We start from the raw sequence: 17,059 nt of genomic DNA, 5'->3' as shown, positions 1-17,059 counted from the left end.
GAGAGAGAGAGAGAGAGAGAGAGAGAGAGTGGGGGGGGGGACGAGAGACAGAGAATCAGAGCAGAGAGACAGAGGCTGTGCAGATCAAGGAAACGTTGAAAACAGAGCGGTCAACTTTACAAAGAGGGTGAGCGATGAGAGAGAGATTACAGGAAGAAAGAGGAAGCGCAGATGCCGGGGATGTGCGAGGGGGGTTATTTGTCAGATCGGCCGCAGATTTGCACATCCTGAGGAACTAAAAAGGGAAAACTCCAGTCGGATGGTTGGTTATACGGCTGATGGTTGGCAAAAATTATATGGTGGTGTGAGGGGGTTTTTGATTAAATCACAGGCTGTTGAGAGTATCCGGAGATATCAAGAACATTTAAAGGATCATTCTGTTTTATTTTTGTAGTCTTGGCCAACGTGTCTATCCGCGATATATTATTTTAAGAGAAACCAAAGATTATTACCCAGACTGTTCATAACAAAAATCCTGGTTCACAGCATTTGCAGTAAAATCACTGTGTTTTCAGATCCCAAACAGGGGAGTTGAAAAGTTTTTCCCACAGAATGATAGTGGTCAACAATGACACATGAGTTTATAGTGGGGAAAAAAAAGGGGGGAAATATCATATTACCTTAAAAATTGATGGTAATGAAATCTTCTGTCTTCAGGAACCCTTGTTCTACAATGACTAACATTTATCCGCTGAGCCGTAACTTACTGATAAAACGTACCCAGCATACACTTCTTGTAGGCTTTTGACTACAGTACATACACTGTGTGTGTGTGTGTGTGTGTGTGTGTGTGTGTGTGTGTCGTAACAGATGTAGACCCATGATGCACTTGGATCCGTGTTCGACTCTGATAAATTGTTAAACCTGTACCTCTGCCTGTACCTGGCCTGAAGTCAGTTTTGTGTATGATGCAACTCAAGTCTCAGCCTTTAGAATCTCTAAGAAGCGTGTTAAATACTGTAGCTGCTTATGATATTCATCTCCCTAAATGTTATATCAGTATTGGTGAAATTAGAGTTTGTACCATTATACAGTATGTTGTCCACCCGAGGCAACGAATTAACTACTTGTTATAATAGTTCAATGAAGGAGCTCCAGTTCTAGATTCAGTCTGATTCAGCTTTGTGTGTGGACAGTAGGTGCGTGCGTGTGTGTGTGTGTGTGTGTGTGTGTGTGTGTGTGTGTGTGTGTGTGGTGTGTGTGTGTGTGTGTGTGTGTTTGTGTCCTCTTGTTGCACTGCTAGACTGCAGGAGGCAACAGTCATGTCACTAAATCATTTAACTTGACTTCAGGAGTAGAAAAGGCAGCACCGTCCTTCTCCTCCTTATTTTTCCTTAGAACTCTCAGGCACAGGCCAAAAGCAAACAGACACACACACACACAGACACACACACACACACACACACACACAGACACACACACACTGACCATAAATTACAGGGAAGCAGGGAATCATTCTCTCATGCTCTCCCCAGTGACTAAAACATTTAGTTAATTCTCTGTTGCGCTTTGCAAATTAAAATGTGCACAAAAGGCTTTCAAATGTTGGTATGCATTATATTTTGTTACAGAATTATGTGGCATTGATGCCAAAGCTTTCTGGTATAATCATCAATTATACCGCCGGTATTTTGCATGTGTGTCTGAGTGTCGATATGTGTGGAGCTTGGAGGTTGCAGGGCCATCGGGGTTCAATCAATTCAACAGTAAAATGTAAAAAACACCACAAGAGTAAAGCAACAGACTTGACCTATGCACAGAATAATGATGAAAGGTGCGTTGTAAATAAATGAGCCCTGGATAAAAAAAAAAATTTTAAAAACGCTATACTGTACGGCACGGCTGAATCAACACACCATAAAACATTAAAGGCTCAGGCTAGGATTGCTATACTGAGCACATAATTTATGGGTAGCGCTATGGGTAGAAGGGTAGGACATCCAGACCCAAAATTGACTTAGGAACTCATAACTGCCTTTTTTTAGCAGAGAATTCTCATAATTCATGGTGTTGAAACATCTCGTATCCCTAGGACCACAGTACGCATTCAGAAAACCTGTGTATGCTTTTAAATATGCATCAGTTTAATTCCTAAATAAGATTATTTTACTTTAAAAATAGATTTCCCTGATCCACACTGACCACCTGCTCTCGTCCCACCGGCTGTTTAGGTGGAGCTTTCCGACAGCACCTCCCACACCATCACTGATGCCTATGCTGGGAAGGAATACATCATCCAGGTAACGTGTTCATCTCACTAAGTAAGACAAGTGAAAACAGTACTTACATACTGTAAATGTGGGTTCATGAATAAGATGTAACTACCACCTGCCATTACCATTGATTTTAAAAGAGAGAATAGAGCCTTATGTTCCCATAATAACTACTGTATGTCTAGCAATTTACAGAATTGTAGTCAATGGTGACAAATCAGCTTTCATCATGCACTTTGCAAATGATGTTTCCACTTATTAATGAGTGCTTCTTATTTACCAAATACTTCTTTACTGCCCTTGTGTTCCACAGGTGGCTGCCAAGGACACAGAGATCGGGACATGGAGTGACTGGAGTGTTGCTGTTCATGCCACACCCTGGATTGAAGATCCTCTGCCCATCACCTCCACAACTGAAGGGGACTTTCCTACCGGTAGGTTATAGCCTCAGTTAAAACCTGGACACTTTATTCCTACCTTACGTTTGCCTTCAGAGCTGGTGACTTAAGTTGGAATACCTTGGTTCAAGATGTAGGCATATACCGAATCTGAAGTTAAGTTTCCCGGTTTGAGTGATGTGTGATATCATCAATTTTCTTTTCCGATACCGAGTAAAACACAGACTCTTTATCGCTGATCCCAATATGATACTACTGTACAAAATACACCAAGAGAAGATGAGTCGACAGGTTACATAGATTTACTGTTTTATATTGAATATCATGCTGTTCAGATTGAAATAATAAATGGCAGTGAAATACATAGTGAAATATATAAATTCCATATTAAATGCCTAAAGCCTGTGGCTTTAAGAATGTGGGGAACTCCAGTTGTTTGAACATCTACACACAGACTGAGGCCAGGACACATGTGAATCTCTTTCCCACCGTCAGTGACAGTGATAAATGTCGCCAATAGCTACATACACTCTTTCTCTCTCTGTACCTGGATGATGTCTGCCACTGCCAAGTGAAGTCTCTCGCCCTAGCAGCACCTCTCCTCTTCTTCAGACCGCCAAAACACAACCTCATCATACTCTGTATTGTGATTAAATCTCAGATGCTCAACGAGGTTTGTGGTGTTGCCACAGCACCTCGCTGTCCTCCCACACACATCACATGCAGCGTCGTGGCTGTTCTGACAACTGACAACGTCCCACACAAGACTTCATATGTAGTCAGCCGGCGTCAATGTCAACACTCTGTTTAGTGGCTTACCGATTTAGAGAGCCGTAGTTCACGTGCAACGAAGACGGGCAGAAGGAGAAGTATAAACTGGGTATTATTTAGACTACACCCTGGTGATAGCGAAGTTACTCTCTACTGGGTTTCTGTTGATGATAAAATACACATTTGCCCTAAATTACTGAGTTTAATATGCAATCGATCCTCGAGCAGAAAATCTTTTGAAATATCAATATTTCAGGATCGACCCACACTCCAACAATAACCAGTTTACTTTAAAACAGACACTCTTCATCACTCAAAAGAAATCAGTCGTTGGAAAAACTGGACTGATACAACTGATGTCAATATATACATGAAAATGCTATGATCTGCGGAAAAACAAAAAAAGACCAAACGCAAGATACAGTTAGATTTAATAAAACAAGACAAAAAAATTCATGCTAGTGGCTCGGTGACACTGTATTTAGGCACAGTGGTTCCTTAAGCTAAATGCTAACATGCTCACAGTTCTACTGTTCACCTAATAATGCTTTGCATTAATATTTATCATGTTCACCATAGAGCTGAGGCTGATGGAAACGTGAGTAGTTTTGCAGGAACTTGAGAATAAACCAAACAATTTTACTAATTGAGACTCATTACATAATGTTGGCAGTGGAGGAAAAGTCAGAGGGTCCCCAAAGTTCTTACTATGTATCCTCTGGGGACCATAAATGTCTTCACAAGAATTCATGGCAATTCCTCAAGCAGTTGTTGAGATATTGCAAATCTGGACCAAAGTGGTGGACTCAGTGACCAACACTGCCAAGAGTCACGCTGCTAAAGAGGCTAAAGGGATCAAATAAACTAAACGCTAAGTGCAAATAAGTATCCTGCATTAACTTATAATTTATTGAGATGGTTAGTCATAGGTAGTTAATGATACTCTCAGATGTAGTAACCAAGGACTGTATGTACTGTAGGGAGAAACATTATGAGTTTTTCTATAATGCTGTTTGGTTTTTATCAGTCTCGTAGTCCATGAGCTGTAGAAATCATTGTGAAGATAATACAGTATTCCTATGATGTTTTTTTTTTTTTTTCTCAACATTGTTCTTTGTACCCACGGCTGTCACACAGTAAATTTCCTGGACCAGTTAGGTATGAAATTAAGTTTTGTTAATAACTTTCTTTATCATTAAATTGAGTACACCATAAGCGTTTGATAGCCTTGAACTTTTATCGCAGCTTAAGCTATAAGATCCAGCAGCCTCCAGACAAATCGACACACATCAGCCTGAGAGCCTGCACACTGCCTCAGGGAAAAACTGTGCCATCTTTTTAAAAAAATGCTCACGTCTCTCCTGCAACTTTAAATTGGCTCACTTACAGTTTCACAACACAACACTTTCTAGGTTTTTTTTATGCATGAGAAATGATCATTTAACATGACATTTATTGTAGATTATTATACATTATGTGTGCCCTGACACACACACACACACGGACAAAAACTGTCTCTGGGAATTATCTAGTTGGCCCCCTTCGGCATGTGGCAGAGATCAAGGATGGCTCGCTTGTCCAATCGAAATCTCTCAACGCACTGGTGATCCCTGAACAACAAGACGTACATTCCAAGTCTCAACACTCCTTTGTACACATATCTCTGACCACGCTGGAATAGCAAAGCAAAAAATTTAAAATAAAAAAATGGCAAGATGCATTTTGAATAAATAAACACAGAAAACCATTTTTTTATACTGTATGTGGCCAATTTACTCCCTCTAACTTGCATTCCCGCTGTGGTCTTGCAAATGTACGGAGCGTTTATCTGCACCATCACCAGGCTGGTGAATACTACATCATAATGTTCAAAACAGAATTGCAAGAAAATTTATTGCAAAACTTTACTTCAAAACACTTAATATAAATGTGTTCAGTGTGTGTGTGTGTGTGTGTGTGTGTGTGGAGAAAGTGCACTGTTTAATCTGTACAAAAACCAAAGTGGTTTTATGGGGCATAGTGTGGCAGACTATTTCTTGAGCAGCAGTGAAGACCTCATAAGACCTCCTCTTGTTCTTACACTCATTTTATTTGGATTAAAGTAATTCAGTGTAGTAAGTAGTAAGTTAGTGAGCTATAGAGGTGCAGGTAGGTGGATTTTGTCACCTTCACACAGTTTCCAGTCTAAGCTAAACAAACAGGTTGCTTCATACCGGTATTGATGTTGTGATATCGATCCTATGTAACTCTACGCAAGAAAGCAAATAAGTGTATTTCTGAAAATGTTGAACTATTCCTTTGATAGTCCATGAGAGACGCTATCAGTCGGTCACTTTCATCTGACACCGTGCACTCACACCAATACTCGGCCTATCTTGATGAACTTTGTTATTTTGCCCAGGATTTTGCCTCTAAGGCCACATCCACCCGGCCATGCCGGTGGCTTCTGGTTGGTGGAGGCTGTTTGGCTGTGCTCAGCCTGAGAGGAAGGTTTACAGGCGCTGAAATTCATGAAGTTAACCTGTTTCCTCATCTACTGTGCAACATGAAATTATTATCACCAGGGCAAGGAAGTGAGGGACCTGTGCTCACTGACTGTGACTTACTGTCAGTATGAACCCAGTCTGAAGCGTGTGGTCCATCTACCTGTCTTTCTCTCCGCCTCTCTGCCTGTCCATTGAAAATTCTCCACTCTCAAGTTTTTACAGTACAACAGTGACTCCTGTTGGCCGTGAGCGGCACTACACACTTGTCATCACACTGACTGAGCTCTCTCGCATGCCTGGAAACACACAAGCACATGCTAAACGGTACACACAGAACATGCAGCCTGCTCAAAACTCTCCCTTGCACACAAGCACGTATAAAACAGCACCACACACTCACACACGCACAGTACTTCCCTCTGATAACACACAGTGTACACACACACACACACACACATCAACACTCACTCAGTACACATTGTATTATTCTTGTTCTCAGAGAGAGAACAGGAGGTTATTGGGATTCTCCTCATGCCTCTTCCCGATCCAGCTGCCGCCTCACTGCTTCCCTTCCCTCTCTCCTTTTACCGTTGTCTCTTTCACTCTCCTGTTTTGCCTCTAGCTCTCTCACTCTCTCTTCTTTTCTGTCATATTCTTTTCCCTCTCCTCTCACTTCTCTTTCTATTGATCACTCACTCTTTCTGCTGCTTACTACCTCACACCTCGTGCTCTTCTTCTATGGCCTTCTGCCATTTTCTTTACAGATGTTACTTCCTGAATGACTGATTGCATCTGTGTGCAGCTATAAGTGCTTTGATGACATGAATAAAATTACATCAGGTTTGGTTGTTGTTTCCACTGATGGATTTTCTCCCCTCTGGTCTTTCAGTGAAGGCAGTTCAGAACTTAGAAACCTACTTTTTCAAATGCTTGTTTGTATGCACATTTTCAACTTGTGTGTTAAAAAGACTGAGAGAAGTAGTGTGCAAAATGTGGCGTGCAGAAGAAGAGGAGAAGCAAAAGAGCTGACAGAAAAGATTTTTCAAGTTGCTTTCAGGGTCTGCTGTAAACACGGCATTCAAGTCGTGCCACTACGGCAACAGTTGTATGCCTCCTTTTCACCAAGAAAATAAATAAGAATAAATAGAGCAGAGGTGTGAAGGGTTTATGTAACCATAACATCATTTGTTCAAGTCCAGACAGGGTCCTTGTTGCATGTTGCCGCCCCTCCCACCACCACCTCTTTATTATGATGGCGGATAATGAAAACACGCCAGGGACAAATTTGTTCATAGAAAAGTAAGAAAAAACACAAATGCCATGTTAGCTTGAAAGCAGCAATAAACTACCATGATGCATCAGAGTTACTGGTGAATGTTTTTGCATAAAGGCAATTAATGGAAACATTTACATTAACATACATTAACTGTTTACTGGAAACAGTGGGAACAAACTTTGCACTCGCTATTCTGTAACTACTTGTTCATGAAGCAGAATCACATCAGTAGGGAAAAAAGGAAAATATCTGATTGCCTGTCGAAGACCTGCCAGTGCCGACTTTTATTTTTCAGCTGACCAGCTTGTTAACATCTACACACTGACCAATATTTCCTGGCTGCTCAGCCAAAAAGGAAATGAACGGACTTCCTGTGCCTTATTGATTGTGTAAAGTGTAAGCACACAGCTACACTTTCTCCATTTCCTCTCCGTCTTTCTGTCATTTTGCCACATGCCACATTTCCTCCACCCACTGTTTGTTTGCTTCTGTTGAACCAAAATAGTACCTAGTTGTGCTAAAGTGTCTGTTCTGTTTCCTGGCATCAACGCCTTCATATCATATCACCGGGATAGTGGACTGATGGACAGGCGACATTCAGAAATCCCATCCTCAGTGACCAGACGATTGCCAAGCGACCCCATTCTAGGAAGTAAAAAGCAGATCATCTGAAGTTAAAAAAAAGTTGCAACCCATCTTAGTGCTGCAACCATCTAAATTTGTTTCTGCCTCACCCACTGTGAGACAGAAACTCGACACTGTCTAGCACTAAACCAGCAACACTAGATATCATTTCTTATATCCTTCATGTCAAGAACTATTTATAAACGCTGTGTAGTTTCTGTTTCCAAGTATGTCATAGAGCAAGATTATATGCATGCAAGTGCTTAATAAGCAGGCACCACCACAGATGAATGTTGAAGTCAATGCTGAGGTCCCTTAAGGTTCCTGTTGCTCTGTATGCTGCCTCCAGAAAAGCCTCTTGGTTTTGCTATGAATTTAAACCTCCACTTTTTCATCATTCAGCTGACATATACGTAGTTGTATACGGAGGTGTTTTTATTTTAGGCTTCCAGGGTTTTAGAAGTGAAAGTCCCATTCAACGTAAGCTGTCTGACAGTGTGATTCACCACAGCTGAATCATCAGTGCAAATATCTAGAAAACTGAGTTAGAAATGATCCGGTTATAAAATATCAAACCTGTGTACATATTGGAAGTTAACTTTTACTCCTAAGGTGCTTTCTGATACAAGATACACTGGTCTTAATATTTAGTTGTGCTAACAGCGAGTTAAAGGTGCTATACGTGGGTTTTTGCTATTGCTAGGTGGGTACCTTAGCATTAACTTCTGTTTACTTATGTTACTAGAACAGCATGAAACTTCATTCCTTTACTCGCCAAGAGTTCTCTCCAGTGGTGGAAAGGAACACTAATGTTAACTCTCCTTTTGGTTCTACTTCTCACTTCTCGTCTTCCTGTCTCATAATACTACTTTGCAATCGTGAGTCACTGTATCCTCCAGTCTGCCCTCAGTTCAGGATGAGAGGATGAAGAAGTAGCACTGAAGCTTTTGGCAAGCAATAGTTATCACCACCATCACCACCAACCGCTCCCGGGAAAAGCCAAACTTATAACACCTTTAAATCAGCTCATTTTCAGATTCTGGGTTGATTTTGATTGAATTCAGCATCTGTGGTGTGTTGTTTTGTTCTTGCAAAGACAAAGTATCTTGTACTTGCTACCAGTCTTATTGACGCCTCTGAATGGCTCCATCTTCATAGAAACAGCAACTCAGGAAGGAAAGCTAAATCTAACCTGAATCTAAGCTTCATCATTGATCATCATGAACCACTTGGTGATCATACATGTTGCATTCATGATTTCCTTACAGTCCTTTCTTACATTGGAGTATCCTAAGACATCAACATATCACCGTAAACAGGCGGGGATGGGGGAGTTAGGGGGGTGGTGGGGTCAGAGTCCAAGCCATTCAGCATATATAATCTTATTGGCTTCTCTCACTCTTCCCTCACTTCTCTATCAACCTAATTTTGATCCCTTCCTCTGCCTTCACCTAATTCTTCTTCCCCCATTCGCTGTTTATCCCTCTTCTCTCCTCCTCACATCATTGCCTTGTCTCCCTCTCCTTACCTGTCCTCAACTAGCTTGTTACATCAATGTACATCCCATAACTGTCTCTCCTCGTCACCATCACATTATTTCTGCTTAATTTTTTTTATTTTTTTATTTCCCTTCACCACTCCAAAGCACAGTGTTTTGCTGCGGGGCACGAAGTATTGCACCGAGCTGCTGAACATGTTAAATGTGTCCTAGTCCTCTCTCTCTTTCTCGCTATTTCACACCTGGCTGCCTTCTTCTAATATCTCCCAACGCCATACTACACAACCGTCATTAATTGGGAGGAGAGGGAAATCATATTCTCTCTCCAGTAAAAAAAAAAAAAAAAATGCTTTGGGTGCATGCTGTAGCAATACCCCCATTTTATAAAACATTAAACTGGTATTTTTATTTGTCATGCAACGTAAAACCAAACCAAGGCACTAAAAGTGGCTAAAACACACACTTTCTTTTAAGCATATTTATTGTTTGCCACAAGCTTTTTAATTTGTACATAATTGTACTGACAGAATGTCACAGTAACGTTTCCTTCTTTTTTTTCCTCCATTTCTTCGATTCATTAATTGTCCTGGGATTTAAATCAGGTCAAAATATGAGACATGTATGTTTATGCTTTCAAGTCTTAGTCATGTGAGTCCAGTCTCAACAAACAAACCAAAAAAAAAAAAACATTTTTGTGACTTAAATGGGACTCCAGTCAGTCGACAGCTCTCCTCATGTCTATTATGGATGTGGGGTGTGTAAAGGTGTATTGGACCGTGTCTCCAACCAATATATTAACTTCTGCTATGCGCGTTCCCCATTTTTTTTCTTTTTTATATCCATCCTCCTCCTGCTCTACTCACCGTCTCCTTTACCGCAGGGTTTAATTTCTTTTTTTTACGTTATCCTCTGTTTCCCTGTCTCTTCTTTCCGCCTTCATACATTATCTATCTATTTTGCTCTGTCTGTCCTTCTCAATCCCCGATTCCCTGCGGCGTCAGTATGAGTGAGATTTTTTATTATTTTTTTGTCCAGTTCATTTCATAACTGCCTTGACAAGTCCCATATTGATTGTGCTTGCAGATTAGAATTGATTTCACTCTGCACTGTATTTTCCTTTCTGTTTGGTTCTTCCCGGTATGATGAACTTTTCAGTGTCCATTCATCAAAACGACATTTTGGGCATTTAGCACCAGGAATTTAGAAAAAAAAAAAAGAGCTGAAGGACAAAGCAGACCAAGAATTTAGAAGAGTTCATTAAAAAATATGCTCAGTAAGGACTATTGTGTTTTCTCATTGGTTTTCCAGAGACCAAGACCTCCCCCATACCGTCTTCCAACGCACCACAAAAGGCTGAGCCTCCAGTCGGCAGAGCTGCAAAGCTCCTCACGTTTTTCTCCCCTTTGCTGTTAGGAATGCTGCTGCTGTTCATGTGGTAAGAGAACACACACACACACACACCTTATGCAATGAGTTCACAACCCCAACCTCATCTTTGAATTGATCTTGAACTCAGCCATTCAGTCATATATCGGCAAGTCGATGCATGTCTATTGATGTCAAGAGCATGTTTAATAGAACAAGAGAAACAACGATTGGGTGAGTTTGTTTTATGACCCAGCGTGGAGGGGATTTGGGCGGGGGGGGGGGGGTATTTTTCTGCACAAGTCCCTGAAGGGAATGAAGTAAAATCCAATCCAAAGCTGTCCCATTTCATTAATTTTACAGCTTTTACACCATAAATCATGTTGTAATAGTAAGTGTCCTGTCGAAGAGGTAGGTGTTGAACAGTGAATGCTGAAGAGCTGAACGCCATGGACTGCAGCTAAGTTGACTATGAAGGTGTGCAAACAGGAAAAGGTTTTTGCAGAAACACTGACAAACACAACTTTAACCAAAGGACATAAAACATGGCTGCATCTCCAAAAGAACAGCCTGCTGCTCATTTTAACCACGGGAGTCAGGTTTAATTGGCTAAATATGGTAAAGTCAAGTTTCATGCCAGTGTTCCTATAATACGACCCACGAAATCTGGAAATCTGGAAATCTGGAAATCTGGAAATCTGGTAGGTGCAGAAAGCCAAGTGTACAAGATTACAAATTGCGACCTCTTAGAGAAAAGGCAGTATCTCTTTAAGGCTCCTTGTCATGTTTCAGTTGTTAATGAATCGTTAGTTGCTCCACTAAAGAGACAATTTCCCTCCAACTTCCTCAGATGGTTTCATTTAAATATCTGAAGTTATTTCACAACAAATGCCAAAAAAGTATGATTAAAACTTAATGAGTAATTTTCTTCTCTCCTATCCCATCGTCATATTTTGGTATTTTTGCCTAAGTGAAGGATCTCAGCATTTTGTTCTACCACTGAAAACAAGATGCTTAATTTGTGCGTCTGTCTCTTTCTCTAGATTTAAATGTCTTATTCCTGAAGGGGGACAAGAAGGAGGAAGAAGAGGAGGAGGAGGAGGAGGAGGAGGAGGAGGCTGGTCTTTTTTCTATTTTGCACATGTCTCAAGGATACAGTGCATTGATCATTTCTGTCCATCACACAGTTACTCACCAAGGTTACTTAGACATGAAATCAGACGATGATAATGCGATTCAGCATTTTTTGATTAAATGGTGACAAAGAAAATCTTCAGAGGAACTCCTCATCATCATCAACATCATCATCATCACCACCACCACCACCAACAACGACAACAGCAGCAGCAGCAGCAACAGGAGCAGCAACAACCACAACAACAGCAGTGATATCAGCACTTACAGTCTTATATTACCCCCTGGTGGCTTTGATGGGCCACAGCAGACTGATTTGTTTTGGAGGACAAAGCCACTCCTAAGATGAGAGGAAAAAAAAAATCTCTTCATTACCTTTTTTTGGTCTTTTTTTGTTTTATTTTTATTGATCAATTGATAGTCTTAATTTTAACTTTTCTTCTAAAATCACAGCACTGCACAGACAAACACATATAGAGCATGTGTGTTTGTGTGTATGGTTACCATAGCAGTCCCCATACAGCTAAATCATCATGCCAAAGACTCAACATCAGCCCCAACAAAATGGTTCCCAAAACAATTCATTGAGCTTCCCGAAGCCTGTGCCTGCCTTCGTCATTGGGTTGAAAACCCCAGAAAGTTGTGCGTGTATGTGTATGTGTGTGTGAGAGAGAGCGAGAGAGAGAGAGAGAGAGCGAGGGGGGGGGGGGAGGAGAGAGAGAGAGAGAGAGAGAGAGAGAGAGAGAGAGAGAGAGAGAGAGAGAGTGAGTGTGTGTGTGCACAACACCTTATGAATACCGACTTAAAACGGTATAGGAATCAAACTTGGGACGAATCGGAGGAACCCTGCAGCTCCTGTTTGTGCAAACCTACCATTTAACAAAGAAGTCACACAAATACTCAATCAGACTCTGAATCTGTTCGCCTCCAACGACTGAATCAGACTGACGGAGCGAGTCGTTTTTTCGATACGAGGACTAACACTTTGAAGAATTCAGTAACGGTAGTCTGGCTTATTTAGACAATTAGCTTTACATTCTGCTTTCAGCGACTGGCGACGAGGACCTGGATTGTAAAAACAAAAAACAACAAAAGAAAAAAAAAAAGAAATGTGGATTTGAGACTGAACAATTCTTTGCCCAACCATGTTTGGTTTTTTGATTTGACTTTGTAATGACGGCGACAAAGTTGGTTATTGAAACACACATATGAGCTATGTTGGTTCTCCATTCTGCTCTGTGCTGTAAAATACAATAACACAAAACTGTTTGCTTTCCAAATTCCGACACCTTTACAGACATAAAAAAAAAAATGTGTTTTTGCAGTTTACATTTCAGTAGCCAATATCACCAGTTAATATTATGTTATTCAAAGGAATATTGATGTGTTTTATTGTATTTTTTGATTTTATGGACAAATAATAAAAACACACATATAGGACTTTAGTTTTTTTATGTTTTTTTTTTCAGACATTCATAATGGCTTAATTCTCCTTGATCCTATTTTGTAAACTATGATATGTAACTTTAACATTGAACAAAAAGTTTATTATTTAATAATAATAATAATGTATGTATTAGCAGTAGAATGTCGTAACCTGTACCTGGGGTCTTTTTTATAGATGTATATACAATGACAGGTTTCAACCATTAAATGTGACCATTTCACAATGAATGATGACACGCTGGCCTCATTCTCATTTTGACTTTCAACCAATCGAGAACAGAAAATATCATCGCTGCCAGTTTTCTCCCAATAGCTACAAGATGAAGGTGAGGTGTCACATCAGTTTTTAAAACTTGCATGAAAACACAGCTCCAATAACTTTCCAGTGTTATAACAGTGATGACGCAGTTCTCACCTCCTGTGGTCAGCCATAAACAAACACTGCTTCATTTCAACATTTCCAAATCAATACTGGTGACCGAGCAGAAAACATTTTCTCTCAATTTGGCTGGGATAGTATATTTACAGTTTAAGATGCGCTAGATTGGCAGTGCATGGTTGGAAGGTCCGTATGGATTAGGTTGAAGAGATCCTTCACCTACTGAAGAACATTTTTGTTCCAAACCCCGTCAGTCATGCTCCCTTAGAGTAAAAGTAGAATCAACTCTTGGGACTGTCACAGCCGGTTACCCAACATACAGACTGTTGTGGCAATAATTTGATAGTTTGCCTTTAATTTCTCTACCAAATAAGTTTGGTTAATGATCTTCTGACTGCTTATTTCCAGTGTCACTAATTTGATGATGAGTATGATGTTACAGCAGTATGTGGTAAGTGAAATTTTAACTACACATTAAACAAGCAACTACATATAGTAATATATACCAAATATATCAGCAAGTAAAATAAAACAGGTGATGAAGTTGCTCAAAATTCCCATTTTTGACCTTTACTTCTCACTCTCTGTCTCTCTCTCGCTTTAATCTGTCTCACTGTCTCTCTTCCCTCGCTCAAGCTCTCTTTCTGTCATTATTCTGACAAGTCCTGGCAGGCCGATGTGAAGACCTAGGACAAATCAATACACCATCTAACCGCTGTCAGCTGGAGTCCTCTGTGTGTGTGCATGTGTGTGTGTGTGTGTGTGTGTGTGTGTGTGTGTGTGTGTGTGTGTGCAGACAAGAGTGTATCTGCTCGCGTGGATATTGCATTCATTACTCTTTCCTTCCTTCTTGCCTTGCTTATACCGGTCTGTCCTTTCTTTTTTTTTTTTTTTTTTTTTTTTTCTTTTTTTTTTTTAAACAGGGGTGTCGATGAGAATCCAATTAATATTTTCAATGACAAATTACAAAGTGAACAAGGAGGTTAAAGAGAGTACAACAGAAGGACGATGAGCACTAGTCTTTTGTTGGCCTTGTTGTTCTTTGTCTTGTAAAGAAGCAGAGAAAATCATATTTTTTTTGCGCTTTAAGAGGCATTATAGAACTTTTCACCTGATATTTCGACTGAACTTTAATTAAATGCCAGATGAAATGTTTTAGCCATGTTCCCTTTGTCTGCAACCACAATATGATCCACATTAACCTCAAGCATATAGGAAAGAGTGTGTGTATGTGTGTGCGTGTGTATACGCCATCCAGAGCCTGTCAGTTCCAGCAGCCTTGCTCTGCTCTAATGGCTAGTTTGACCTTTCACTGATAACTGGATGAATAACACGATCCCTGCTTGCCTCTCACTTCTGCCCTGGCCTCTGTCTCTCACCTCTTTAAACACTCAACTTACTACCTCTCTTTCTTTCCTGCCTGTTTCCCAAAATAACATTTTACTAGTTCTGTCTTTTCTGCTTTCTCACACAGTATATTAGCTTCCGCTTTGTATTTTATTTACGTTGTCTCAACACAAATTTTAAATGTACACACTTGGTTTTCTTATCATTCTTCCTTCTTCCTAGCATTACTTCACCCCTTTATTTTACACACCATATACATTAAATCCATCAAAATATGTCGCTCATTGACTACGTTTGTGCCTTTGCTTTTGGCAGCAATTTACTTTTCACAAAATCTGTGTACAAATTTAGTTTTTTGGTGCACTCATGAAGAAGTTCCAATACTTCAAGACCACCTCTTTAGTTTTACAATTTTTTTTTTTTTTTTACAAATGCCAGAAAACCACAATCATGATAAAGGCTTAAACTCTCTCATGCTCTTCAGCTGACAAATTATTTCATAACATGGGTTAAACTGGTGGCCAGATATAAAACTTAATTACTTATTTTTTTATTAGAGAAAGGTTTAAATCCTGAATTTGGCCACTGGAGGGCAGCAGAGACAAGCTCCTTCACTGTGCGCTGTCTGTGGTGCTGAAACATTCAAATGCATTCATTGTCACTGTGTCTCTGTCCATGGTGCTGAATAATTCAAAGTCTCGGTATAACCCACTTCTCTTATTTCATATCTCCCCTGTCCTCTGTCCTTGTGTGACCCAAAAATCAATCAAGGGCGCCTTCATAATAGACAGCCCATAATTCCTCTTTTTATTCAGCCTGTCGCTCTGTGTAAGAGTATAAGGTGTGTGTCAATGAATCATTATTTTCTCAGCTTAACACTTTAGTGTTAAGTATATAAATATACAAACTCAAAATGTTTTTGTCCTCTTTAGGTCTGTCCTAATATTTGCCTGCATACCACAGAATTGCATCATAAAAATGTGTCTGGAAAGGACAGGAAATGGAGAAAAGAAGGAACACTGGCAGGGATTTTGTAGTGAGCTCTGAAACTCTGCTCGGCCAAGTGGCAAGAATCCTGATGATGTTTGTCTCTCAAATCAACTGAATCACACAACTGCTCCACCAATTGTGTGTTGGCATTTAAACACAACACAACAGAACACACTCATAGGCACTGACATCTGTGAAGAACTGGAATCGTGGTCTCATGTTGCCATTCAACACAATCAACATCGCTGTCCAAGATTTCTGCAAAGTGCTAAACTGTTAGTCACTGCAGACTGCAGCCTCATTCTCGAAATCATAGCGATTGTCGTGATTACATTGATCTTGTCACTCTTTTCAAGAGATGCAGCTTATCCTTGAACGGATAAATGTACAGAGTGTTCAGCAAACTCAAAATCTGCCAGCTCGGTGAGTCACTTTGTGTCCTCCCTCAGAAATTGACACAGCTTACCAGGAAGCTGAACAACATGATCTGGAACATTTCATGATAGGATCGTGTTTTTTAGCATCAGGTTTCCCTGGAGAGGGGACAGGTCATTCCAATTACAAAGTGGCTGTGGTAACCATTTCATTCCAATTCCAATAAATCAGTAATCATAGGGCACTATGGGAAAATGAGGTTCAAACTTACACAAGATCACTAAATAGACACTGTCAGAGAGCAGACAGAGCACAAATGGAGAAAAAGCAAACTCAAGATTGAATTTGAAATTCTTAATGACTACCTACTGAGATACGGTAAAGAGAACCAGGCTCATTAAAGACATCCCATTAAAAGGAATTAAACTTGTCATATCTTGACAGATATGATCTTGGATGTTTAATAGAGACATTATTAAAATTGGATTTTAGGTGAGTGGTGAAATCTAAATTTATTGCATGGCAAGTTTGAGCGTTTGAACTGACATACCTATTTAAAAAACCCTCCACTCAGCAGGTTCGCCTAATTTGAAATATGGGAACCAACATCATCTGCCAGTCAGGGTTCAGCATTTGGATTATGCTGCCTGTCATGTATTGTAACTAAACCAGAAGCCACATTTATTTGCAAGACGAATAAATATGACATATACATTATTGTACATTGCAAACACATTTTGAATCTATAATCCTGATC

The 17,059-nt window shown here is 40.1% G+C and overlaps 1 protein-coding gene across 1 annotated transcript in view; it reads left to right on the top strand.

Moving 5' to 3' along the window:
• Nucleotides 1-13,445, top strand: part of cntfr (ciliary neurotrophic factor receptor) — a 233,782-nt gene extending 220,337 nt beyond the window's left edge. Inside the window, exons 8-11 of the mRNA XM_056403983.1 lie at nt 2,172-2,240; nt 2,527-2,647; nt 10,575-10,701; nt 11,675-13,445. Of these exons, the coding sequence (XP_056259958.1) occupies nt 2,172-2,240; nt 2,527-2,647; nt 10,575-10,701; nt 11,675 (318 nt within the window). The 3' untranslated portion in view covers nt 11,676-13,445. The remainder of the gene's footprint in view (nt 1-2,171; nt 2,241-2,526; nt 2,648-10,574; nt 10,702-11,674) is intronic.
• The last annotated feature ends 3,614 nt before the right edge of the window (nt 13,446-17,059 follow it).

Source organism: Seriola aureovittata, chromosome 18 (assembly GCF_021018895.1).
Source record: "Seriola aureovittata isolate HTS-2021-v1 ecotype China chromosome 18, ASM2101889v1, whole genome shotgun sequence".
Lineage (NCBI taxonomy): Eukaryota > Metazoa > Chordata > Actinopteri > Carangiformes > Carangidae > Seriola > Seriola aureovittata.
The sequence above is the reverse complement of the archived record's forward strand: the minus strand, read 5'-3'. Positions and strand labels throughout refer to the sequence as shown.